Below are 27,301 nucleotides of genomic sequence, written 5' to 3'. Positions count from 1 at the left end.
GATGTTGTAGCTGTGTTCAATTCAGTTTTTTTAAAGAAGATGGAAAATCACATTCTTAGTAACTTTCCTCCCCAGGGGACATTAAATTGTCTGTGTACCTTATACACCCACTGCTGCAGGGGTGGGGAGTTACTCATTCTAAAGTAGGGACAGGGAGTTACTTTGGGGAGAGGGCTGCTTAACGGGTTTTGACGAGCTGTCACAAGCCGCAAGGGTAGCCCTGCCCCTTGACAGGTCCCCTCCACCTGGTCGCCATCTTGGGACTGGGAGTCCCTCCCCCTAACCCCTGACTTTTGCCACCAGAAGTCCCTCCCCTTACCTCCTGGAGTACTCTGTTGGGGAAGGGGGCTTGCCATCTTGGAACTGGAAAAAAAGCCCAACAAATTATATACTAAAAATAAAATATTGACAATAGCATTTTTTAAGATTATTAAAAATATATATTTTTGTCCTGGTTTGTGTGGTGTATATAGAGGTGATTGCATAATCGCTCAAAACGAGATCTTACTCTTGTATATTGTAGGGGAGCCTGGAGGGGTGTGGGAATGGGTTTATGGGGGGGGTGGATATGGTGGGGTTTGTGGGGTGAGTGTTTGTGGGGATATGTGGGTGTGTGGGGATGGGGTTTGTGGAGTGTGTGGAGGGGAGAGGGTGCATGTGGGGGGCGATGTGCGTAGCAGTGAGTGGAGCTCCACCCTCTCCCCGAGGCACACTGGTATGTGTGGGGAAGAGTATGGGTGGCCGCAATGTTTCTGGGGTGTGTGATTGTGTGGGGGACGGTTTTGGTTGTGAGGTTTTCAGGAGAGGGTTTGTGGATATTGTGGGGTGTTCATGGGATTCCCCGCATGCACCGTCCTAAGGCCAGTGAGCCCGTGCCCTGCAATGGTCAAGAGCCCGTGCATCCTGCAGCCACTTTCCATCACTGCCAACAATGCGTAGCCCCAGCCCTGCCCCGCACCTGCTCTGGACTCACCCCCATGGGAGAAGATCAACCGGAACCTACACACAGCCCCAACCTGGCCTGCCCCACACTGCCTGCCCATGGTTCATCTTGCAGGCCCTGGGGGCTGGGGTGGCTTTGCAGCTGGACAGCCTTTTTAGGCAGCTGTCTACACAGCTGTTGTCACCTCCTTTGGGCTACCCCACAAGGCAGGAAGTGGTGGCAGCGCAGAACAGATTCAGGGCAGCTTGACGTGGTGCGGGCTCTGTGTGGCTGCAGCAGGGAACTGCCAGCAGTGGGAGAGGCTGCTTTGCCCGTCACTGAGCAGCAGTTTGTCCTGCATTGCTGCTGCTGATCCTTGGTGGGCGAGTCTGGAGCAGGTGTGGGGGTGCACAGGGTCAGGGTTGCTCACACGGGTCCCTGCCAGTACCGCGGGGCTGGGGCCAATGGCAACGGCAGCTGGAAGGAGCCATCTGCCACCCTGGCTTCCTAAAAAAGCAGTCCAGCTGTGGAGCTGCCCCAGCCCCACTGCGTGCCCACAGGATGGCAGGATGCGCCACAGCTGGACTGTGCCTGGGCCTGGGGACCAAGGGACCTGCTATGGGCTGGACAAAAACTCGCCACAGGCTGAATCTGGTCCATGGGCCAGATTTTTCCCACCCCTGTTCTAAAGCCTTCTGAATCTCCTGAGACCTGCCTACCTTGATAGGTGCTATATTGTACCTTGGTGCTGTCTGCCATTCAAGGGAAGGCCCGTGTATTTTATCAATTTCCTGGGAAAACAAAAGTTGGGCAGAGGCATTCCTGACCTTGCCTAGGAGCTGGAGCACATCAGCTTCAGAGAAGGCAATTTTACATATACGTTTGCTTTGGTTATGTTCTACTTTTTAGTGATGCATTGGAATGTCACTGACATTGTTAAAATATTTTACGTGGTACAATAAGTAATTTAGATTACTTTTTGGGCACACAGAAGGGAGTTAAAAATGCAGCTAATTTGTCACATACAGAATTGCATAGAACCTCGGGATTCCATTTACAAATGATGCCAGAACAACAATATTAACTTGTATTATTTGTGAAGTGCCTTCTGCAGGTTGCAGGGCAATATTTTTCAAAAGATAATTAAACTTTTTCTCTAAAATAATGAGCTTCTTGTAGTAATGAGCCCATCTTCCCTAATTTACTTTAAAAGCAGCAGAACTATAAGGCGCAGCTTTCTGAATATTGTTAAATTTGTCTGCCTCTGAAAACCATTGTTGTGCCTTGGAATATGAAAGAGAGGCAAGCAGGTTAAAAATCTCTTGAATAAAGCTGTTTCAAAATGCTTATACTCAAAATACAAAGATAATGAATTTAATATGTTTGTGCCCTAACATAAAAGAATCATTTAGTTTTGTGGCATCTAAAACACTGGAAATTGCTTAACAAATCCACTTTCATGTGAATATGTTTGATTAACCTCATTCCCCATAGCTTACCACTTCACTAAAATGGAAGCAAATTATTTTTTAACTCTTGACTTCGGTTTAATCAGACTTCTTACTACCTGTGGAGAAAATCAACATTCTCTCAAACAAAAAGAATAAATAAGAGATCAATATGATTGCATCAGGAGCACTTTAAAGACATACAAAATCAAAAAAGGGAAGCAAGGAACCATTGTTAAGGGTGAGCATGGAAGAAAAGCACAAGCATGTAGGGAAAATCAGAACAGCTAAGCCAAAAAATATATCACAACTAGGAGGAGTGTGGCAGAGCACAGGGTGCTCCTGCCACTTTAAGGGCCTGGAGCTGGCAGCCTCCAGGTGCCTGATTGCAGCAGCCATTTTGAGGCTTATATAAACCAGGCAGTTTGGCTGCAGGAGGTCAGGCAGCAACATCGCCTGGCCTTAGGGCTGCTGCGAACGACCTGGAGGTAAGGGGGAGCTGCAAGGGGTTGGCAAGAGGCTCCTGGTCCTGGGCATGACCTGAAACTGCACCCTGCTGGGAGTGGGTGGCCTGGTGGGGCTCTCAGTGGCGCGGGAGCCCCCAGGAAATGCCAGGCCAGTTATCACCCCGGTGAAAGGCGGGTTGGGGCGCCTTAACCCCTAGCTCCCACCACCACAGGGTGGGTGACCCCTGAGTTGGATGAGGGCTGAGAGGGCCAGCGCTGTGAGGGCCGAGAGGGCCAGCATTGTGAGGGGCCCAGAGAGGGCAGACCCCGAGAGTGGGAGTGATGTGGGCGAGGTGCCGCGGTTGCTCCTAGGAGGAAGGGAGTAGTGGCACGGTGAGGCCCGAGGAGTACAGTGAGTGGCTAGAGAGACCCAGCCCGAAGGGGAGAGTCCCCTCGACTGGCCCATGCTGGGGCCAGGACCAGTGAGGGTCAAAAGGGCCAGGGGCCCACTGCGAGGGATGCCCAAGAGCCGGGGGCCTGGGGTCCCGATTGGCCTTGAGGTGGGCCAGGGCTAGGTAGCCGAAGGTTCCGGGGGAACCACACCCGAGAGGGGAACAAGGCTTCGGGGGGGTGAGGTAGCCCAGTTGACAGCGGAGTGGCCGCCTGAGTAGAGAAGACCATAGTGGGGTCTTGCATAGAAGATTCTGGGGCCCAGTGCGGGGGCCGGTGAGGAAGAACACCATGATGCCATCTGCGAGGCTTGGGCTGCAGTATTAGGGGAGGTCGGAGCAACAGAGCGCCCCTTGGCATCGGGGCATTACAATGGGTAGCCTCCCGCTTAATTAACATCTCAATTGAACTCATTATCATCAAAGGCGTGGCGGGCAAGATAGGCGGGTGGTTGCCCAGAGACAGGTGGGCGGGCCACAAAGAGCTCGGCCCAGAGTAGGCCTGCTGTCACGGTGACAGGTGGGCGGGCCACAGAGTTCGGCCCCGGGAGGCCCCCCTGTCACAAGGAGATATAGGAAAAGATTTATAAGGACTTTTATAGTGAAAGGAAGATGAAGCACGGGCTCATAACTTGATACTTGCAAAACTAGTGGGAAAAGATATCTAAGCCGTTAGCCATTATTGTTAAGAGCTTACGGAAAATGGTTAGGTCTCAAAAGTGGAAAAGGGCAAATCATTTGCTGATCTTTTGAGAAGGAGAAAAGAACCAGGAAATTATAATTCGCCATTCATCTCCATTTGTATTTATGAAGAAGTTTTCCACTAAATACAAATTGGGGGTACTAATCAGCTCTATAGGCTTTCTTGCTATAAGAGGGAAGATGTGCATAGGGAAATAGTTTTTTCCAAGTTAAAGTTCAAATGGAAGTAAGATGACTTTTTGAAATCTCCACCATCCAAGCCAAGTGTCTCTCTAACTTGCTTTTGAAAATTTTCAGGGATGGAGATTCCACAACTTCTCTAAGTAACCTGTTCCAATGCTTAGCCACCCTCATACTCATGTAAGTTCTTACTCTCGGTCCTAAAGAGGGCTCTCGCCCAAAGTCCAGCCCCTTGTCTGAGCAGTTTTTATCTTTTTTTATCACTCCATTTTCTACACTGAGACAGTTTTATCACTTCAGCCAGTTGGCCGAAGCCCATCACGACGTCTTGATGGACTCTCCCGCATGTCCACAATCTTGCCTGCCACGACTTGTTAAGGGAGAAAAATAAAATGCTGGGATGTGCGGGCTTTGATGTTTTTTGCTTTTGATGTCTGCCTCAGTGTAGTGAGGGCTGCACCAACCCCTACACCCTCACCCGTTCCACCGGATGTTAATTCAGCAGTCCATTCAGTCTGCCTCGGAGCAGCCTAAACACTTTGTATATCTCTAGATCTGACCAATGAATAGCCCCACTGAGCCGGGTTGTCCTTCACCAGGCTTGGATCAATGTACAGACCTGACATGAATTTTAACCAGTTTTTTTACTGGCCTGTTGTCAAGATAGTTGCAAACACGCTATCCTGTTGTCTCTGGGAGTACTCCTCTCTCACTCCAAAGAAAAGGAGAAATGAAAACAAACTTGGACTTCTCCTGCCCTTATAATCCTGTCTTTATGGTACCTTTGGACTGCTCTGCTACAGTTTCAGTTTCCCTGAGGGCTGCTTCTTCCAGGTTTTCTTCTCTGGCAACTTCCTCCACAAAGCTACCTCTCTGAGACCCGATCTTAGCCGCTCTCTCTGCACCTTCACTTGTCTCTTGGGGGCTTGGACTCTGGCTGAGTCAGCAGTCCCCATTCTGCCTGCTTCAGGTCTCTTTTTATCTTAGAGTTCCAGCTGACTCCCCCTCCCCTCCAGAAACACCAGGTGGAGAATGAGCCCTGCATAGTTCTTTGCGGCCTCAGGGCTGGGACAGCTGCTTGCAGTTCTGGTGAGGTAATCTTACTTCCCTGTGGCTCTTCTCTTTCCTCACAATCTCCAATCTAAATTCCATCTATTGAAGGTATTAAGGTCAGGCCCTGGATCCTACTTCTTCCCTATTTTATAGATGGGTACTGTATTTGTCCTTTTCCAATTAACCAGGACCTCACTTCATAGATTTCATAGACATTCGGGCTGGAAGGGACCCTGGAGGGTCGAGTCCAGCCCCCTGCCCCAGGGGCAGGAAGTCAGCAGGGATCATAGGATCCCAGGAAGATAAACATCCAAATGTGTCTTGAAGGCGTTCAAAGTAGGTGCTTGAACCACCTCCAGTGGCAGTCTATTCCAGACCTTGGGGGCTTGGACAGTAAAGAAGTTCTTCCTTATGTCCAGCCTGAATCAGTCACTGAGGAGTTTGTGACCATTTGATCTTGTCATCCCTTGGGGCGCTCTGGTGAACAGACATTCCCTCAGATCCTGGTGAACACCCATTTAATCTCCACAAGCTGTTAAAAAGGATAGCCAATGGCTCTGAAATTACCTGGGGCAATTATTTCAGTACTTCTGGTATATCCTACCTAGCCCTGCCAATTTGAAAGTATATAACTTCTCTAAGTAATCCCTAACCTGTTCTTCCACTGTTCTAGGTTGTTTCTCTCTCCCTGCCTCTGCTGCCCACTGTGCTCATCATCTGGTAGTTGACTTGATTAATTTAGAATGAAATAAAAAATGGCATTATCTTTGGCCTTCTCATACATTATCTTTAACTAGATTGCTTTGTGCTGTCTGTAAGGGACCTGTGACTTCTTTGGTTTTCTACTTACTTTTCATATACTTGTAGAATCCCTTGTCACTGCCTTTTATGTTCTTGCTATTTGCATCTCAAATTGTGCCTTGGTCTTCCTGATTTTTATCCTCATATGGTTGCAATACTCTTACTCTTCCCTAGTAGTATGACCAAGATTCCACTTTTAGTAAGATTTCTTTTTTAGTTTCAACTCCTTACTGTCTAGCCAGGCTGGTCTTCTGTTGTACTTCCCATTCTTCTGTTGTATCAGGTTAGCTTCTTCCTGAACCCTTAGGATGCAGGATACTTGGCTATCTTTCAGACCTTTTACAAGACTTTTACAATTCTAGAGAGCACGTGGTGCTCCAGAAAGGGCGAGCTGCACATTCTGGACCACTGCATGCCCACCACCCCGACACCACCACCTTAACCTATGTCAGGGTGGAGGAGCAGCAGGCATGCCAGTCCTTGTGGGACTGAATCTTCATGTCCAGGCTAAATGCAGCCCAAGCCCATGCCTCTAGCACTAGGCTGGCCCCCTTTAGTGACCACTATCTAGTACAGTGGCACGCAGCAACGGGAGCCACCTTGGACTCCCCGTGCCTCCCAGATGAGCAGTGGCTTCATCCCATGCCCCTCCACCTAGCCTTGGTGGGGCGAGCAGCGGCAGTGCATGGGGGTGGAAGTGTGCCTCCAGATTGGGGTGAGGCAGGGTGGAGGGGGAGAGGTAGGGCAGAGGCTATGGGGGGGCTGCAGCCACCCTATAATTTGCCGTAGGCCCCCCATACCCCCCTCCACCTGCCATGAAACACAGTGTGGTGCAGCCCTGGCCTCACCCGCCCCACCCCCTCCCTGCACCCCCCCCGTCCCAGCTGGACAGTGCTTGCCCCAGTCCCAATCCCTCCCTTGCTGTGGGGGCATTGATCTACCCTGCCACACCTCTTCCCTCCCCTCTTCCCCCTCCACCACAAGGGACTTACCAGCTGGACGCAGCTGTGTCAAGCATCATAAAGTCGAAACCGGTGTCAGAACCTTGACACCGTATAAATTTATAAAGGTCATAAATGCCGTTTGCTATAACTCAAAGTTGTAAGTCGAGGCCAGATCCAAAAAGTGGTGGTCAATGAAAGTGAATCATCATGGCACTCCATGACCAGTGGTGTCCCCCAAGGCTCCGAACTTGGACCTGTTCTCTTTAACGTCTTTATCAACAATGTGGATACTGGTGTCAGAAGTGGACTGACCAAGTTTGCCGATGACATTAAACTTTGGGGTAGAGCGCCCACACCTGAGGATAGGCTGGTGATCCAGGCTGACTTGGATAGGCTCAAAAAGTGGGCAGATATAAACCTGATGACATTCAATACTGGCAAATGCAAAGTACTCCACCTTGGGGAAAAAAACCCTGCAGCATGCTTATAGGCTCAGCAGTACTACGCTTGCTAGCACCATGGTCAGAAGAGACTTGGGGGTCATGATTGACCACAAGATGAACATGAGCCACCAATGTGATGTCACAGCTGGTAAAGCAAACCAAACTCTGGCTTGCATCCATAGATGCTTCTCAAGTCAATCTCAGGATGTCATCCCCCCACTGTACTTGGCACTGGTGAGGCCACAGCTGGAGTACTGCATCCAATTCTGGACTCCACAATTCAAGAAGGATGTGAGAAGCTTGAGAGAGTCCAGAGGAGACCCATGTGCATTATCAGCGGACAAGAAAATAGGCCTTATGAAGATAGGCTGAGAGCAATGGAACTTTTCAGCCTGGAAAAGCACAGGCTCAGTGGTGACCTGGTGGCAGCCTATAAATACATCAGGGGTGTGCATCAGGATCTGGGAGAACTCCAGTTCACCAGAGTGCCCCAAGGGATGGCAAGGTCCAGTGGTCACAAACTCCTCCAAGACCATTTCAGACTGGACATAAGGAAAAACTTCTTTACTGTCCAAGTCCCCAAGGCCTGAAATAGACTCCTTCCAGAAGTGGTGCAAGCACCTGCTCTGGACTCCTTTTAAGAAGCGTTTGGATGATTAACTTGCTGCGATCCTTTGACCCTAGCTGACTTCCTGTCCTTGGGGCAGGGGGCTGGACCTAATGATCTTCTGAGGTCTCTTCCAGCCCTGATGTTTATGACTGCTTGTATACGCTTGGATTACACTGCAGTCCAAGTGTCCAGGGCCAACCTACTGGCACTTTAACAACAACCTGCTGGAGGATGTGGGCTTTGTGGCCACCTTCTGGGAGTTCCACTAGAGAACAGCTTGAGAGCGAAGTGCTGGAGCTGAAGAGCCTGGCCGCTGACCCAGAAAACCCATCCTGCTATGGAGAGTGTCAGGAGAGGCAAGAAGAGTTCTGAGCTCTGGACAGCCACTGCACCTTCAGTGACATATGTCTGCTCACACATCTTAACTCCTTCAGGAGATAGACTGCCGCTCCCACTTCTTGTGTGCCCTGGAGAAGAAGGATGTACCAGAGGTGGTGCAATCGCCTACCCTGGAAATCTTCAAGAGGAGAGTGGGCGGTCACCTTGCTAGGGTCACCTGACCCCAGTTGTCTTTCCTGCTTGGTGCAGGGGGCTGGACCCGATGATCTTCCGAAGTCCCATCTGGCCCTACAATCTACGAATCTAAGTACATTGCTTGCCTCCTGGCGAAGGATGGCACTCTCTCACAGATCCAGGTGAGCTGCAAGAAAAGGGCTAAGACTTTCTACACAGAGCTTTTCTTGTTGTGTCTGACTGATGCCAATGCCTGCCAGGTCCTGTGGGAGGGACTGCTGCAGGTCAGCATGGGTGACCGGGACCAGCTGGAAGCTCTTCGTGCCCTGGCCAGGCTCTCAGACACCCTTTGGCTGATGCCTGCTAACAAAGGCATCAATGGGCTGACCATAAGAGTTCTACTGCACTTCCTGGGACAGCCTTGGCCTGGACCTTACCATGGGCTGGCCTGAATCCAAAGGGGATGGGGAGCTCCTCCTGTCATGCAAGATGGCTGTCCTGATCCTGCTGCCCAAAATGGGGGACGCCTGTGACTTGAGGAACTGGCTTCTCTGTCTGGACTATAAGATCATAGCAAAAGCCATCTTGCTGTGTCTGAGGTCCATGTAGGTGGATGTGATTCACTCCAATCAGACATACACAGTTCCAGGGTGCTCCATCTTCAATAGTCTGTATCTGGTGTAGGACCTCCTTCAGCTTGCTTGCATGGATGGCCTGTCATTCTCCCTCCTGTCCCTTTATCAGGAGAAGGCATTTGACAGGGTGGATCACAGGTACCTCACAGGCATGCTGAAGGCATATGGCTTTGGCTCCTGCTTCATGCAGTTTCTCCAGGTGCTGTACACCTCCATATAGTCAAGCTCAATTAGATGCTAATGGACTTCATCCTGTTCAGGCAGGGAGTGTGTCAAGGTTGTCCACTGTCAAGCCAGCTCTGTCATTGAGCTTGAGCCATTCCTCTGCCTCCTGCACGAGTGGGTGATGGGGCTAGTGGTCGAGAAGCCAGCCATGAGGCTGGTCCTGTCAGCATACACCAATGACATGTTTCTTGTTGTCCAGGACCCGGGTGACCTGGTGTAGGTGGAGGCCTGCCAGTCAGTCTCTCTGCCAGGGTCAAGAGCTCTGGCATGATGGTGATTGATGGGTGGCAGGTGGGATTGCTCCCACCTGCACACCAGAGCATCCAATGGAGTGCGAGCTTACTGCTCTATCTAGGGGTCTGCTTGTCTCCCAGTCACCTCTCCCTACCAGAAAACTGGCACCAGCAAGAGGTCGGTGTCTGAGCGGCTGCAGGCATGGGTGGGCCTGCTACAGTGTCTCCCTTTGTGGGAAGGTGCTGGTCATCAACCAAATGGTCCTGTCCGTGTTCTGGTCTTCAACAACCTGGCCATGCCTTTTGAGCTTCTGGCCAGTCTCCAGAGGTGGGTGCTGGGGTTCTGGCTGGGTGGCACTGGGTTTCTTCAGGTGTCCTGAGCCTCTCCTTGCAGGATGACAGCCAGGGCCTGGTCTTCCCCTGCAGCCCAATCTTTACCTTCTGCCTTAGGCCCTGTAGAGGCTCCTGTACAGTACCAGTAGCCAGGTGATTTGGTAAATGATTGGCTGCACCTTCCTTTGCCACCTCTGAGGTTTCCAGTATGACCAGTAGCTCTTCTATTTGCAAAGTCTCCCCAAGCAAGACCTGGAGGAGCTGCTGGATTTTTACCAGGGCTTCCTCAAGGCCTGGAGGCTGGCCTCTACTTCCAGGTCCCCACACATGGCCACCCAGGGCACCGACCTCCACACTGAGCCCCTGCTGAACACCTCCTCCCCCCCCCCCAGCTGGTGGTGCCGGTGACGGAGGTGCCCTAGGTGCAATGGAGGGTGGTTTTGGCCAGCATCACTCATATTGGAGACCTCCTGGACTATACCAGGTGGGTGTGGGTGGATCCCTCTGCACTGGTCCAGTGCATGGAGCTGCCCACACTGAATGCTCCCCACTGCTTACTCCATGAGGTAAAAATTGCCCTGCCACTCACTACCCTCACCTACATCAACCAAGTCCTGCTCAAGGGCAGTTCCTGTTCCCTGGTATGCCCCAGCCCTCCAGAGCTGGTTGTGGGGCTGCTACCTTGGCAGGCTGCACAGCAGGCTGGGGTATATCAAGCTGGCCTACTTTTGAACAGCCCACCACTGCCAGCTCTACATGCACATGTTCTGCACAATTCATCCTGTCCTTGCGTTCCACCCCTTGGGACACCCTAGGGTGAGGGCGGGGGCAAGGATCCCCAGTGAACAAGTCTGCATTCCACCTTGGTACCACGAGCCACCTGGGACCGTATCTGGTGGTTCCTCCATGGAGCCATTGCCATGGGTGTGCATCTGGTGTGCTTTACGGACACCCCTGACACTTGCCTCTCTTGCCAATGGAGGGAGACCCTGGTCCACACCTACCTCAAGTGCTCCAGGTTGCAGTCCCTCTTCTGACTCCTCCAGAACTTCATGCTGAGGTTTTGGCTGCACTTCTATCCACACCTTTTTTTGTTATGCACCTCCCGTCTGCAGCCCAGTGAAGCCCTGGGACCGACCTCTCGTTCTGGCCAAACTGACCATCTATAAAACTAGGAAAGAGGCTCCAGCCAGAGGAAAACCAGGTGTGTGTGGAGCTGTCTTCCCGTCACTCCTCCATTCGTGTCTCTGGGCAGAATTTCACTGATCAGCATCTACAGGCTCCCTTGACTCATTCAGGGAGTAGTGGGTGCTGGCCAGTGTCCTCTGCTTGGTGTCCCCTTCCAGTTCCCTTGTTATTAACCTATGACCTCAATCCAAAGTGAGTTGTTGGTTTTGTTATTCTTTATTCCTCAGTGCAGCGTTTGTTTGTTTTTTGCATGCTCATTTCATGGAAAGGAATGTTAAACCCTTGTTATTGACCTTCATATTTTTTCCCCCCTTAAACATTCTAGCCATATATACAGCTGCAATGGATATGCTGGGAGGACCTGGAGTGGAGAAGCAGTGCAGAAAAACTGATATTGTTGCAGATGCTGCATACTGTATTTTAACAAAACCAAAAAGTTTCACGGGAAACTTCGTTATTGATGAGCATCTATTAAAAAAAGAAGGAATCAAGAATTTTGATGTATATGCAGTTGCACCAGGTAAACAGATTTTAAGAAAAGAAATAAACTCAGTATGGGAGGTCTGGGATATAGGTAGTTAATCTATAATGATGATTATAGCCTAGTCTTCTGCTATGACCAGAGATGTTAAGTTGGGCCCATTGCCTGGTTGTCTTCTTTTGAATTTGCCTTCTTGGAAACAGTGGCTCCAGTCCTACTAGACCTCTACTCATAAAACTTCTGCCAAGTTAAACATAAGTTAACCAAAGAAAAATGTCTTTGTATCACTTAAGCAATGTCATTTTTATCAGCCAGTGACGACTTGTTTTCTGCCATTTTTCATACTTTTAATGTGGGAGTTTCCCTCTCAACTTTATAATGCTCCAGTTCTGGTTTTTGTCCTTTCTAAAGTGGTGCAAGACTAACCAAATCTTTCTGAAAAAAATATACCAGGTATATAGCTTTACTTTGCTTTATTGACTTCAGTGTCCCTAAAGTTATATTTTTCCTAGATTCTATTCAACTGTGATAGAGATCTGATTTTTTGCCCTTCACCCTTGCTAACTCATTTTGAATTTATTTTGGAATTTCAGGTCACCCAGTGATACCAGATTATTTTTTAGATGAAGATCTTGATACTCAAGCTATGAAAATGGAAGCCCAGGGTAAGAAATGTATTAAACATGTTGAATTCACTCAATTGAACATAATTTCCAAGGATGAAATTGAAAAATTAAGGTTATTGCATCTCTTCTCAAGAATTTGGTCTCGATTTAAACTACTCAGTAAAAGCTTGTTTCTCAGTCGGTATGTGTTATTTTTGAAGGCACTGGGAGAGGCTTCCCCTTATTAGGGTAAGGAAAAGAATTTTGCCTTGCACAGGACCTTCAAACCAATGTGGTACAAAAACAGTAAAGTCATTTAAAAAGGAAAAGTTAAAAGTACTCTTTGAGGGCCTACCTTACAATTTTTTGAGGGTATTATGGTCATCACCAAGTGTTCCTAGAAAAAGATTTCAATATAAAAAGTGTACTTTTCAGAAGTCATATGCAGTCCCTGTTGGTTAATTTGTTCCCTTTTTATATTAAAAAGTTTAGCATCCTTCAATGTCCAAATTAATGTAGGTGTAAATTTCCTTCTTCTGAATTTAAAACCCCATTTGGGAAAATGTTACTGTATATCCCTTTTCTTGGAAAACTGCCATTCTAGTTAATGGCAGATAAGTGCCCAAATTCAGCCATGACAATGTGGGCAGGTGTATTGTACAGGAGGAAGAAAGGATGAGACATATCAGTAACTACTTTTGTACTCCAGAACACTATTTGGTTTAGGAGAATGTACTGAACAAGAAGCCTGAGAGACTATGTCCTCTTCCACTGTGATAATTGCATGGTTCACAAACCTCTCATTAAGCAAGGACTTGCTTACAACTCACCTTCACGTATCTTCACCTCTAACTAGGGAGCTGAGACATTGATTTAAAAGGTCACCTCTGGCTGAGCTTTGAATAAAACTGATGTCTGTCCTCTAGCAGAATCAAATCTCTGAGAGACTGTGGTGTAAGTTTTTGAAAGATTAACCCAAAACTGTAATTATAAATGCTGTGTGCTAAATGGGGTTTCTCTTCTACATCTCCTTTCATGAAGCACCAACACACATGTGACTCGTACAGTCTTTAAAGTTATGATTGGGTATCATTTGTTCTACAGAGTGGTCTTGTGATTAATGTTGTGTCCTGGGTCCTAGATGAGATGGATTCTTTCCCTGGCTCTGTTATAGACAATGTAACTGCGGTTGGTCAAGTCAATTTAAACTACAGGTTTCAGAGGCAATATGTCATATCAATTTTTTTTTAAAAACACAAACTTTTTATTATTAACAGCATGTAAGAAGTAATCGCTTGCTAGGATATTCTGAGCTATTTTGGTCATTTTACCCACAATTTCAGAACCAATCTTTTAAATGTTTTTTGACAAACTACACAACCTAAGGTTAAAACTCATACACATCTTCTAATCAAAGTTGACAATCAGTGTGGTAGGATAGTGGATCTACTGATATCTTCTAAATAATTAACTCAATAGAAACATGTTGCACACTTTCAAATAATTGATGTGAAATTGTATGAAAGAGGTTATAATCACTTGTGAAAAGACCAGAGGTCAATAACAAATTCAGTTAAATGTCCAACTTTCTCTTTTGTGAATGTGTGTATGCATATTGAAGGAATTGGGAGGTTAATATGAAAGGAACATGACTGACCAAAGAATCACTGCCACTGTTACTTAGCTTTCTTCTGAGTATTATACTCTGACCAACGATGTACTTTTTCCTCACCTCGGTTCTAAATTAGCAAAGTCTGTGGATTTGAGGAAATCAATTTGATTAGGGTTACCATACCTCAGGGTTTTCCCTGACATGTCCTCTTTTTGGATCCTCCGATCTCTCTCCAGGGTGGGTTTTTTAAATTCGATCAAATGTCCCGGATTTCATCAGCTCAGCTGTCTGGAGGGAGTGGAGGGTGGGAGGGAGAGGGAGGTGCCTGGGCCCCTGAGCAGCAGCAGGGTAGGGGAGGCAGAAGAGATGTTTGCAGGGTCCCAGCCTGTTCCAAGTTCAGTTTAGTTTCTTTGCCACAGCAGAGAAGGCACCCCCAGGATCCTAACACCTGCATCTTTTTACCTATTTCTCTTGCAGCAGCATCTGATCACCATGGGGTATGGGACTGCAACTTATGGAGGGGGCTGGGTTGTACGCTGCAGCCCACTGTGGGGGAAAAAGATTGCAGGGGTGGGCAGCCAGGAAACAAAGGGAGCAGGGGGCTGCAGCTTGGAGGTGAGGGGCAGGGAGCCAACTGTGGGTCTGGAGTGTGGGGCAGAGCATTGAATGTTAGGAGTGAGGGGCAGCAGCAGGACTGGGAGGGCTGTGGCTTGGGAGTGAGGGACAATGGAATGGGCAGGGCCAGGGCATTGTCATCACTGCCCCTCACAATCATATACTACCCTCCCCCACACGCGCAACAGGTGTCCTCTTTTTTTGGAACTGGAAATACAGTAAGCCTAGACTTGATCAGCTGCCAGTCTTAACATCTGGAGCAGTGGTGCTGGCCCCAGGGGCTGGATGAGAGGCACAGGGTCAGTCTGCAGAATGCATCCCCTGCAGAGTCAGCAGGTGGGGTTGGGCCATGGATATAAACCCCGTGCTCCAGATCCAGCTGCACATCATCCCAATCCTGCACACTGAATCCAGCCATGTCCCAGCTATCACTACACACCCAGATCTGGCCGTGCGTCAGCCTGATCTTAAGTACAGGACTATGTTACCTGGCCCTTGGAGCCTCCTCAGAGGTCTAGAAATTTGGTAGCAGGGGAGTTGCAATTAATACTGCCGCCTTTCCCCACCACCAAATTTCTGGACCTGTAGGGAGCCCCATGGGCTGGATGACATGGCTCTGTGGTCTGGATCTTGCTCGTAGACCAGAGGTTGACTGCCCATGATCTAGAACATTGCTGGTATTTTAAAATACATTATATATACTTGTCTAAGCAGATTTCTAGAGATAAAGTATAATAAAGCATGTACTTAGCACTTTGTACATTTTTAGGTGCTTCCTCAGGATTCAGAGAGGAGAAGAAAGCAGATGGAGCCAAGCATACAGGACCGGAGGGGAGCCAGATTAGCTTAGAAACAAGTACAGCTAAGCCTTCGGGGTCTGTTGCAGAAACATTTAAAATTATTGAGGGAATAATTAATGAAGATGTTGTAAAATCCACCCAAGGTGTCTTTCTTTTTGAGTTATCTGGTAAGGAGGAGGTTCTTTTGTTGAATCCCAATATGCATAAGCTTACAGTAAAATTCATTTTGTGTTTTCATGGCTTATCCAAAGGTGCAGTGAAAAATGATGACTTGTGCTTGACATCTTCCATGTGATGGAGGAGGATGTGGAACTTCTTAGTTTATGCAACACAAAACTGTTTAAAAAAAACTTAGCAGTTTATGAAAACTGCTATCAAAACTGCTATCTTTTTCCACACTGACATGAATGCTCATCTTGCAGACAGTGTGACTCTTACCTAAGGTGCTGTAACTTGTTTCCATTGCCTTCTATGTAGGTGAAGAGGGAGGAACTTGGTACATTGATCTTAAAAACAAAGGTGGGAACACAGGGTCTGGAGAGCCTCCTGTGAAAGCTGATGTAATTATGAGCATGTCCAGCAATGACTTTGTGAAAATGTTCACAGGTGGGTAGTAGCTAGAGTTATTTCTGTGATTCACTGATCATTAGAGGTTCCTTTCATTGTAGATATGTGACTAGAAGTCTTTGGGTTTTGGTGGCTAAGTACAATATTACTCCCCAAATCTTTCCTGACCTTTATACTACTGAACTGAGAATATATAAAGGGTGGAACTACCATTATTTTAACATCTACTTACAAGTCTTCCTTTTCCTTCCCAACCCTTTAGATGTTTCAGAAAGAGCCAACTAACCTATTGATCTTTGTTTGTGCCTCTCTTGTTTAAATAATCTCTCTGAATTGTGTACACTTAAGGCTTGCAGAATATACTACATCCAGAAAATACACAAATGATTGCTTGTTCAGATGCACTTACATCAAGTGTTTCAGCACTTGCCTATAAGTTAGTTTCGTTGATTGGGTTCTGCTGAGCTTTTTTGGAATCATGGGCTGGATGCAGACTTGCAAGCATGTGTGTTTCTGTGGGGACAATGTTGAGCTTGTTTGGAAGAGGAAAAAAATGTAAATGTTAGTTTGATCCTAGCATATCTTCAAAACAGAAGAGAAGTGTAAATGAATCATTTGCAGAGTTGTCCATTATTTAAATAAATCAGTCATAGTTATAAATTCCACAAAAAAAAACACTATAGAAATGGGTGGATGAAGGAAAACTCCCCAAACAAATATTGTTTAAGTGCTCTGCTGAATCAGGTTTTATTAATTTTGCACACGTACTGAACCTGTTGCTAAATTGGCCCCAGAGAGCGGAAAACATTTAATCAAAGAGCAGCATAATTTGACCTTCTTACCATGGCTAAAAATCACCTAGATACATTAAAGGGAGCTCTCAACAGCTTTGGTAGACTTCAGTTTTTGTAAATGTTGTTATTGATGTGTAGGGAGAGGGGGGATGTTTTTGTGGAGAGAGGATTTGCATACGTTTTCCATGCTGATATTTTTATTCCCTTCTTTGTAGGCAAGTTAAAGCCAACCATGGCTTTTATGTCAGGAAAACTGAGGATTAAAGGAAACATGTCATTAGCACTAAGATTGGAAAAATTGGTGTCCCAGCTTGGCTCCAAACTGTGAGGAGAAAGCCTTATTGTATAGAACATCAGCCTTTTAAATAAAAATGGCAACATTGTTTAAAACATGTACTTCTTGCTTTTTTCTGCTATAATATGAAAAATGTGGATTTGGCCTGATGAAACATGGAATTATTTGAGGGAGAATAACTTGATGATATAATTAGGGCAACAGATCTATCATGTGTTTTCAAAATTCCCCTAGTCAATGCAGTCCTGCAGCCAGTCTGGAGATTGCGGTTCCTCTCTCTTCTCTCTCTTGGACTTAAGCTTCTCTTCCATACCTTGATCAGTAGACTTCTAAAGAGGCCTTTGAGATTTTCTTCAAAGCCAGTTGATCATATTCAAGCAATAAAGAATGGAAGTTGCACTGAAAGGCCATTAGTTGCTCCCTCTCTTCTCCTTGGGCTGAAGAGACAAAGGATTGAAATGAATTTGCTTTTGTAGTCTTACAAGTCCATGTGATTAGCTTGGCAGTTTTAAATTATCCTTTTTTCTGAACACCTACTATAAAGATCTGAATGGATGACTTGGTCATTTGGGTTTTTTAATGTTTTAAAGAAATATTCTGTCCCAGGCCTTTAACTGTGAAACTTGATTTCTACTAAGGAATTCTTAAATCTGACATAGATGCTTTTGTAAAATTGTACTCAGCAAAATCCAAAGTATAAACCGTTGTTGCTGGGGGTATCAAGTTCTTCCACTTGGACTCATGGGCAAAATCCAGATCCACCTCCATGGATGAGACAAGTGGCAGTGGCATTTAATCCTATAGCTACCTGAGTCGCAGTGTTGGCTCAGGCAGGCAAAGGGGTTAGCATTGCCATCACTTGCCTCACACCTCTGCCAAAACAAGTCCCCACTGTACCCATGATTTCAGTGGCAGGGCAAGCAATGGTGATGTTACTCCTTGCTACTGTCTCAGTTCAGGGACAAATGGAGGTTGCTGCTGCTTGCCTCACTGCCAGAATCCCTGCCTCTTCCCCTTACAGGCTGGATGTCTAGTGCCCCTGGTCTAAATAATTTAGTCAAATACCAATGCTTTTTAAAGGGAATACGTTAAATTTGTCTAATTTTGTGAGTGAAAACTGTTGCTTGGCCAACACATTAAATGAGTTGTAATAAGCTAATATTTGTATCTGTATACAAACTTGTCTGTAGCAATGAACAGGAAAGGCAGTGGCCTAAGACCCAGGATACCCAGTTTCTATTGTAAGTTCTGCCACTAGCCTGTGAGATGGCTTTGGGTGTGTCATGATACTACTCTGTGCCTCAGTTTCCCTATCTGTGAAATGGGAATAATGATACTGACCTCCTTTGGAAAGCACTTTGATTGAATGATGTAAAACAGTTATAACTAGTTTCAAATAAGGAATAGACTTGTCTTTAAATAACTTACTACTATAAAAATATTAAAATTCTGATGTTCCAGTGAAATTTGTCTTGTTATTGAAATTGTCGTCCGTAAAGAGCACTCTGTTTGATATTCTTTGTGTAACATATCCTGAATGAACCCTCATGTTCACAGAAACTATTTTTCCAATGATCACATACATGTATGAAGTATGTTTCTAAATCCAGTTGTACAACCCTACAGAAAGTAAGAGCAAGGGTACTTATATTTTTTTATTACTTGAGCATCAGCATGATTCCTTTAACAGCCCTGCCTGACTCCAGGATTTCTCAAGGACAGCTGACTGGTTAGTTGTATACCTTCCTGTGGAAGAAATCAAACTTCGTGTTGTGGTTGTATCAGAATTGGCTAGTGTCCAAAGACAAGACTCCGCAGAAACAGCACACAATGCAGTTACTCACTGTTAGACACGGCTCATTCATGAGAGTGGGGGTAGGGAAAATTTGTCACGCAACCCTGATCTCCTTCATAGATTCATAGATGCTAGGGTCGGAAGGGACCTCAATAGATCATCGAGTCCGACCCCCTGCATAGGCAGGAAAGAGTGCTGGGTTCAGATGACCCCAGCCAGATGACTATCTAACCTCCTCTTGAAGACCCCCAGGGTAGCTTCAGTCTAAGAGTTTCCACCTTGCACCCTTGCTTTCGAAGAGCAGGCAGAACAAGTCTGGCGTCCTCAGGGCGGCTGCACAAGGTTTCCACTCCTAACTTCAGAAAGACCTCATAGTTCTTTACAGAACTTAACTCAATTCACACGGGGAAACACATTCACTGACAACAGCAACACAGTTTCAAACTCTTTTCTACTCACAGTTCCTACCTACATAGTGGGTCTGACCATTCTGGCAACAAAAGGGTTGGATAGGGTAAGCCTCAAGCAGCGAACAGGCAGACACACAGGCAGTCTCTCACTGAAAAGCCCCAATAGAGATTTCAAAAGGTCTCTTACCTTAGTTTGGTGCCGGGGCATCAGTGAGGAGACAGTCCATATCTCAACCAATCACTCCAGGCATCCCTATCAGAGTCACGGCCCCAAATTGAGGAAGAAATAAAACTTCGCATTGTGGTTGTATCAGAATTGACAGAGCCATCTTGGTTTATTTAGAGCTGTACAAGTGATCACAAGGAGGGTTCTCAAAGGAACTCTGAACTCTATAAGTTTACAAGCGTATTTATACTTTAGACAGCGAGAAAAGATGCAGGGTTCAGACAAAACAACCTTGAAGAAACAGGAAGAAGTTGATCATTCGTTTGTCACACGGAGGCAGTTTGCTTATTCAGCAAACACATTGTGTTTTGGGAACAGCTATCAGTTTCTGGTTCCCGGATAGGAGGAGGTTAACACCTGCACACACAGATTAATATATCAAGACAAAACAAGGCATGAAGGTTTTTCCTTACCTTAGAACATTTTGAAAACATAGCATCAGCATCTTTTTCTCTTCTCTTTCTCTCTCTCTGTCTCTCTTCTTTGTCAAGTAAGAGACCTGGTTAAACTTATTTCCACATTCCCCCCTTTTGGGCCTTTTTTTGGCCCAACATGTTAGATATTTATAGCCATGAGCCTTTTAACTTCTAATTTTTCTTTCTCTTTACCTTCCGCTATTTTAACATACATATTATACACTTTGTTTCTTTGCACAGAGGTTAACAAGCTATTTTGCATTTGCTTAGCGGCACAACTTAAGCAGCATCGTATTAGCATAAATACTAGGCATACTCCAAAAAAAATAACAAACAGTATTAACAGACCATGAATAACTGTAGAGCCCAAGGAACTAAAAATGGAGCTGAACCAAGAACTTAAATTCCAACTGTCTGACTCGTGCAATTTGGCTGTTTCTTTCTGAATATGTGCAGTCAAATCCTGAATTTCTTCTGAGTTATCGGGAATATAAGTACAACATTCCTTACCTATTAAAGTACAGACTCCTTCTTTACTGGCTAAAGTGAAGTCTAGAGCCATAAGATTTTGCAAAACCATGGTTCGCAGCGCTACCATCTCTTGGGACAGTTGGTCTAAAGAATCTGCAGTATCATTACTTACTTGTTCTAATATATTAGCTAACAGTCTTATTTCTTTAATGGTCCTGGCCACACCATACATTGGAAACATTATAGCCCCAAATCGTTCTTCAGTGATTTCTCTTTTTTTTTTTGTAACTGCTCTGGAAGGAAGGGAAGACAGATGTCGAATAGCTGGTGTAATATATCCAATATAACATGATCCTGACCAGTTGCCAGACAACCAAAAATATGCATGATCTCCACAAATATAATAAGTTCCATTATATGCCACCCATTTCCTGTTTTGAGCATGAGTACTGTTTAAAATGATGATTGGTGCCTATGCTGTTAAATGTTATCTTTCTGTATCCCTTAATTTCAAGGCGCACATTATTGTTCATTGAAGAACAATCAATAGTATAATTACAGGTACTAGTTCCTACCCATCTGGTACCATTATATTTGTAACACAAAAATCCAGGAGCTTTTCTAGCTAACTGGATACGTGGAAATGGAGCAGGATCAGAAGAGGGAGGAAGATGTTGGGAAAAGGTCTGATTTGACCAAAATCCTTAGCACCCACTGTAGTTGTGCTGTGGGTCATACATATCACAAAAGTCGGTCCAATTAAGGGATAAAGCAATCATGGGCACCCCTGTCATTGTACTAGGAGGCAAGTGGGAACATACCCAACATTTAGAAAATTTAAATTCTTTGCATATTGATAAGACAGTTGAAGAAAAGTGTTTTGGTGAGCATGCCAGTGTGGGAGTGATCTTTTTGACCTGTTTTGAAGTCTAGTCTGATTTACAAAGTTTCTTTTGACTGGTGAGTCTTTAAGTTCATATAAGATGATCCAATAGGAAAGACTGAGAAGTACCCAGGTCACGACTAACCAACCCCACCTCCGGAACCAGGAACTAGGTAGAGGCCTTTTTCCTTTCCTGAAGGGCATAGTGGCGTCATTGGGGTACATCTTCTTCGCTCTGTAGTGGCAAATCCTCTTCGCTCTGTAATTGGGACAATGATACCTTGCTTCAAAAGGGCCATTATAACAGGGCATATCCCTTCTTCGGCTTCTGGGCATAAAGGGTATTGAGCAACTTTAGGTAACGGCTTAGCTGGATTTAATCTAATTTTTACAGACTGGGCAGTATGGATTTGCCCTACTTCATTAGCATGTTGGGACCAGAGAAACGGAGGGACAGCCTTTATGATTTCCTCTTGTAACACAGAAAGATTAGGGGACTCGGGCTCAGGAGGTGAGCTAGCTAGGGTAGCAAGTACAGCCATTTCATTAACACAGGGAACATCTAAATAAACACCATTAGGAGAACAATAAATAGTACAGCCAAATTTACAAAGCAAATCTCTGCCTAACAAATTAACAGGAGAACAAGGACTGAGGGGAAAAGCACCTACCAACTATGAAACTATGTTGATCAGAAACAGGACCAAGAAAAACATGTAAGGGTTGGGAAACAGGATGAGGAACTATCTGATTTGAAATTCCTACAGCGTTTACAACAGCAGAGGAGAGGGGAGTTATAGAAAATTCTTCAGCTTGGAGAGTAGAGCGACTTGCGCTGGTGTCTACTAAACATTTTGTAGGAGTGCCATGTATTAAACCATAAACGAAGGGATCCTCTTGATTAAGTGAGAGAAGCGGGGCTGTGATGATGTTATCATTCCTCAGGCTGTCCTAACAGGAGGCTCCTTGATTCGGGACGGAGAATTGAGTGAGAGGAGGTGGTGGCGGGTCAAATGTCATCCCCAGCTGGCCAGGCTGGTAAGGACATTGAGCCTTCCAGTGTCCTGGATGGCCACAATAATGACAACTGTCATTATTTTGGGACTGAAATTCTCCTCGTCCCATCCCACGACCATGTACCCTGCCTCTGAATTGTCCTCAATGGAAACCTCGGCTTCTACCTCTGTCTAAAGTCTGTATTTGTAAAGACATTAGCTTAGTTTCCATGGATTCCTTTTCCTTTTCTTGGCAGACTGTACAATGATTAGCAATGGTGACTAGTTCTGTAAGCATCTTAGTTAGCCAACCTACAACAATTGTATGCAGCTGTTCCTGGACTTTAGAAAGAAGACCTTGGACAAAAGTGGCGGCAACTGCTTCTGGGGCAGTTTCAGCTGCATCTTCAATGCCAGAAGTCTTTCAAGTGCAAGTTTCAAGCGATCAATGTAGTCTGCTGGGATTCTCCTTTATTTTGCTTACAGTTATTTATTTTGGCCCAGTCAGTTTTCCTGGGGCAGATTTTAAGCACGGCCTCAAGAAGGCGTTCTCAGGCACCTACTAAGCGACCTCCCATACAGGGGTCTTGAGGAGGCCAATTAGCCTGTTTGATGAGGTGGTTACGGACCTCAGAGGGCAGAACACTTCTCATTAATTGGTTTAAATCCACCCATGTTGGCTCATAACAATTGATTACAGTTCCCAATTCATCTCTAAACTTCTGGGGTTCTTCCCTGATATTGGGGAATTGCTTAACAAGGTTTAGGAGATGTCCAGGGGGCATGGACTGTGACTGTAGTTTCCCCATTTGGACCCTGCCCTGGGAGTTGGCGTAAAGGCATAAGATGAGTCTTTTTCACTTTTAAAGGTGGGACTGGACCATATTGGGTGCCGGACCTTAAATAAGAGGAGGTTGAGGCTTCAGGAGACAGATGCCATGTCTCCGGTGGCCGCGGGCATGCCCCGAGGGCAGATGATGGTTGTTGAGTGATGGTTTCCTGATGGGTGGGCTGATTCTGCAGGAAGTATCTATTTGGTTACTTTGAACTTCCTCGGGTTCAAATTGTGCCTGGTATGGGGGTAGCACACTACAAAAATCAATCATGTCTTCTACAGATTCGTTCTCAGTCAATTGTGGATAAAGTCGTGTTGGTGCTGATGGTGCTGTTGATGGGGGATCCCCTATTGGTGCATTTTTCAGTTTTAATTCCTTTATCTGAAATTTTAGTTTTTCTTGGGAGCCCTTAAGGATCCGAACTTGAGATTCTTGATGTCTTTTGGAAGCTTCTGCATACCAATCAAAAAATGTGTCCCACTGAGTCTGTGGCATTTTACTGCCTCTTGACTCAAGGGCTCCGCAGAGATGAATGATTTTACTTAAATCAAATGTTCCCTCCAGGGGAAACTGCAAGCTAGAATCATCTCTGGTATACCAATTCCATTTGTCTAGAAACTTACAACTTTTATGGCCATAGTGTGTGTACGTGTACAATGCTGGAGTCCCTTTTGGCAGGGCCGGTACATCTTTAGTCCCTCTGCTCCCCATGTCTTTAAGCTCAACTCACACAGGTCTTTCACACAGGAGAGGCTTATTGAGGATGTCCGGTCAGGTCGTGAGATTTGCTAGTAGCACAGGAATGCTGTGGCTAGTGTCCAAAGACAAGACTCCGCAGAAACAGCACACAATGCAGTTACTCACTGTTAGACACGGCTCATTCATGAGAGTGGGGGTAGGGAAAATTTGTCACGCAACCCTGATCTCCTTCATAGATTCATAGATGCTAGGGTCGGAAGGGACCTCAATAGATCATCGAGTCCGACCCCCTGCATAGGCAGGAAAGAGTGCTGGGTTCAGATGACCCCAGCCAGATGACTATCTAACCTCCTCTTGAAGACCCCCAGGGTAGCTTCAGTCTAAGAGTTTCCACCTTGCACCCTTGCTTTCGAAGAGCAGGCAGAACAAGTCTGGCGTCCTCAGGGCGGCTGCACAAGGTTTCCACTCCTAACTTCAGAAAGACCTCATAGTTCTTTACAGAACTTAACTCAATTCACACGGGGAAACACATTCACTGACAACAGCAACACAGTTTCAAACTCTTTTCTACTCACAGTTCCTACCTACATAGTGGGTCTGACCATTCTGGCAACAAAAGGGTTGGATAGGGTAAGCCTCAAGCAGCGAACAGGCAGACACACAGGCAGTCTCTCACTGAAAAGCCCCAATAGAGATTTCAAAAGGTCTCTTACCTTAGTTTGGCGCCGGGGCATCAGTGAGGAGACAGTCCATATCTCAACCAATCACTCCAGGCATCCCTATCAGAGTCACGGCCCCAAATTGAGGAAGAAATAAAACTTCGCATTGTGGTTGTATCAGAATTGACAGAGCCATCTTGGTTTATTTAGAGCTGTACAAGTGATCACAAGGAGGGTTCTCAAAGGAACTCTGAACTCTATAAGTTTACAAGCGTATTTATACTTTAGACAGCGAGAAAAGATGCAGGGTTCAGACAAAACAACCTTGAAGAAACAGGAAGAAGTTGATCATTCGTTTGTCACACGGAGGCAGTTTGCTTATTCAGCAAACACATTGTGTTTTGGGAACAGCTATCAGTTTCTGGTTCCCAGAAAGGAGGAGGTTAACATCTGCACACAGAGATTAGTATATCAAGACAAAACAAGGCATGAAGGTTTTTCCTTATCTTAGAACATTTTGAAAACATAGCATCAGCATCTTTTTCTCTTCTCTTTCTTTCTCTCTGTCTCTCCTCTTATTCAAGTAAGAGACCTGGTTAAACTTATTTCCACATTCCTAAACCCTAGTATCTAACAAGAAGACAAACCTTTTGTTTCTATGCTTTTCTAGCTGGGCCTCTAGTTAATAAATAAGCTTTGTACTAATAGTTTACCTGATTTTTGCCTACCTTACTTGTATATTAGCTAACTTAACTCTTGGACAAAATGGCTAGTAGCTAATAACTGCCTAGTATTTATGGCATTGGCATCTGTAGAACACTGTCCAGTTTCTTCCTCTGAAATAGTGATCATGTTGGAAATGTATGTATCCTTCTTGTTTGCTGTCTTACACAGGTGAAGATAACCTATAAATCTGAAAAGGGGAAACCAAAATTTGCAGGCACATCTTAAAAAGAAGCATTGGCATAAGATGTGTTGATACCACGCAGCCACTCATGCTGTTGCAGTGGCCTCCGTTCACACTGTGTCATCACAGTGCTGCAAACTACATTGCTAGCCTGCTGGATACAGTGCCATCCAGATTGGTGGGACTTTGTAGTCAAATGCCCAGAATTCCCTTTGATCTAAATCAGTGGTGCCAAGCTTACCTGAGGCCCTGGGACATGGGGCTTCTTGCAAGGCAGATCTGGCCCAGGGCCTGGGGACAGCCACTGTTGTCACTGTGGCAGCAGATCTGGCAATGGGTCCAAACATGATGGGTCTGGAAATGGGGGTGTGCCACAATGGGGCGAGTTTGAGAGCAGCTGCAGCAGTGAGCCTAGCTCACCACCAGTGATCATGGCCAAAGGGCCCTGAATTCTGCAGGAGGTCACACCCTATAACTTATGGTGGTAGCCCAAAGGCCCTATGTTTGAAACACCTGATCTAGATCATAATTCATCTCCCTTTCTAATGCCATTTCTGAACGGCCTGCTGTAAACATATGCGATGTGGAAGACTGCAGTGCCCCTCTCCATTTTCAGGACAAGACATGATCCTGCTCTACTGGAGCAGCATACAGAAAGAGATAGACTTGCCTATGAAGACAGAAGCTTGTTAAACATATTTGCTCAATTCAGCAATATTTTTATATTTTCATCTAGCAAGCACTGAATAATGGGACATGGCTGCAACAAAAAATTGTATTGCTGTGGGAAATGGAGGAATGAGATATGGCTATTAAGAGTGTTAAATTAATGTGATACTTTCTTCATTAATTTTTTTTAAATCTGGTTCAATACCAGACAGCACTGCCTTCAGCACCAAATAACATTGAAAAAAGCACTGCCTACCTCTTCTAATTGCAGTCAGTTAACTTTCAATGTTTTGGTATCTGCAAGAAAAAGGATTAGTCAACTTCTTGCAAAGGCTGTTTATGTACAAAGAATGAGGTAAATGCAGGTGACCAGCCCACAACATTACTAAATTCCAGGCTTGAAAATAACCACTCATTTCACTTTTTCAGGAAAGGTGTGCCAAAACAGTCTCCAGATTTTTTTTGCTGTGCAACTTGAGTCCCCTCCAGGTCAAAAGCTTCTTAGAAGTATTATCTATTCAGTTGGTTGCCAGTTAGCAGAAACTGGTATAGGTCTATGGTATACACAGCTTGTTTCAGCTTCAGTCAACTTTATTTAAATTCTGGCTTCATTTCTGTATGTTTTTTTAATAGTTATTTTGACAAAATTATATTCTATTAAATGTTCAATATGCAAGTTATGGGCACAGATTGGACAGAATTGTGTTTGTCTTTATGTGCCCAAACAGCAGCTTTGTAGCTGTTTAAGGTGGCCATTTTTGGAAGTTATGCACGGATTGCAATCTTATATTACCCCTGCACTGCGGACACGCAAGCGTGTGTTTGCACACTAAGCATGCACAGTGCTTTAACCACCTCTACCTCACTTTTCATAGGACATAAGAATATATTGAATGGGGCAGGTTAGACAATATACAGTACCCTCTCCAGTATTTCTTCTGAAGCTGACCCCCTGAGGAAGATGTATGTGATGAGGAGGAGGAGGGCAAACCAGAGGATGTTGTGGTTCATTGAGCTGGATCGTGTTCTGGAAAGGCACTGGTTTCTAGCCGGAAGCCTTGCTTCTAGTGGGTGGAAAGTTTTGAGTTGTACTGGAGAGGACACCTAGCTTAAACCATGACAATTAGAGCACCCTGCTGGGAAATCGGGTATACATTCAAACTCCCCTCTGAAGAGATGGGGCATAGAACGTAGGTCTCTTGCTTCCGGGGTGAGTGCTCTGGGCATGTGTAGACGAAATGGGCGGTCTAAATTGAAGCAGTGGGTTTTAAAAAACACCACTTAAATTTAGGTCTGATTAAACCCCTGTGTCAGGCACACACCCTGCTGACTTACTTGCCTCTCCAGTGGGGAGGGGAGAGTGAGTTGCTGGCAGGTGGAGCGGTCCCTGTGCTGCGGGGAGGCGGGGAGCCTGCCTTCCCAGGCTGCTGCCAGGCTGCCT

General features: G+C 45.7%; 1 protein-coding gene and 1 long non-coding RNA gene across 2 annotated transcripts in view; one reads left to right on the top strand and one right to left on the bottom strand.

Moving 5' to 3' along the window:
- Positions 1–18,360, top strand: part of HSDL2 (hydroxysteroid dehydrogenase like 2) — a 43,713-nt gene extending 25,353 nt beyond the window's left edge. The window contains exons 7-11 of the mRNA XM_006278131.4: positions 11,451–11,645; positions 12,200–12,271; positions 15,208–15,405; positions 15,716–15,844; positions 16,815–18,360. Coding sequence (XP_006278193.1) covers positions 11,451–11,645; positions 12,200–12,271; positions 15,208–15,405; positions 15,716–15,844; positions 16,815–16,927 — 707 coding nt within the window. The 3' untranslated portion in view covers positions 16,928–18,360. The remainder of the gene's footprint in view (positions 1–11,450; positions 11,646–12,199; positions 12,272–15,207; positions 15,406–15,715; positions 15,845–16,814) is intronic.
- Positions 18,137–24,945, bottom strand: LOC132249454 (uncharacterized). The gene is made up of 2 exons (XR_009460929.1): positions 24,339–24,945; positions 18,137–21,354 (listed from the first exon to the last, which is right to left on the bottom strand). It is a non-coding gene; the product is annotated as an uncharacterized LOC132249454 (long non-coding RNA).
- Between the last annotated feature and the right edge of the window lie 2,356 nt (positions 24,946–27,301).

Source organism: Alligator mississippiensis, chromosome 3 (genome assembly GCF_030867095.1).
Source record: "Alligator mississippiensis isolate rAllMis1 chromosome 3, rAllMis1, whole genome shotgun sequence".
In the NCBI taxonomy this organism is placed as follows: Eukaryota; Metazoa; Chordata; order Crocodylia; family Alligatoridae; genus Alligator; species Alligator mississippiensis.
The sequence above is the reverse complement of the archived record's forward strand: the minus strand, read 5'-3'. Positions and strand labels throughout refer to the sequence as shown.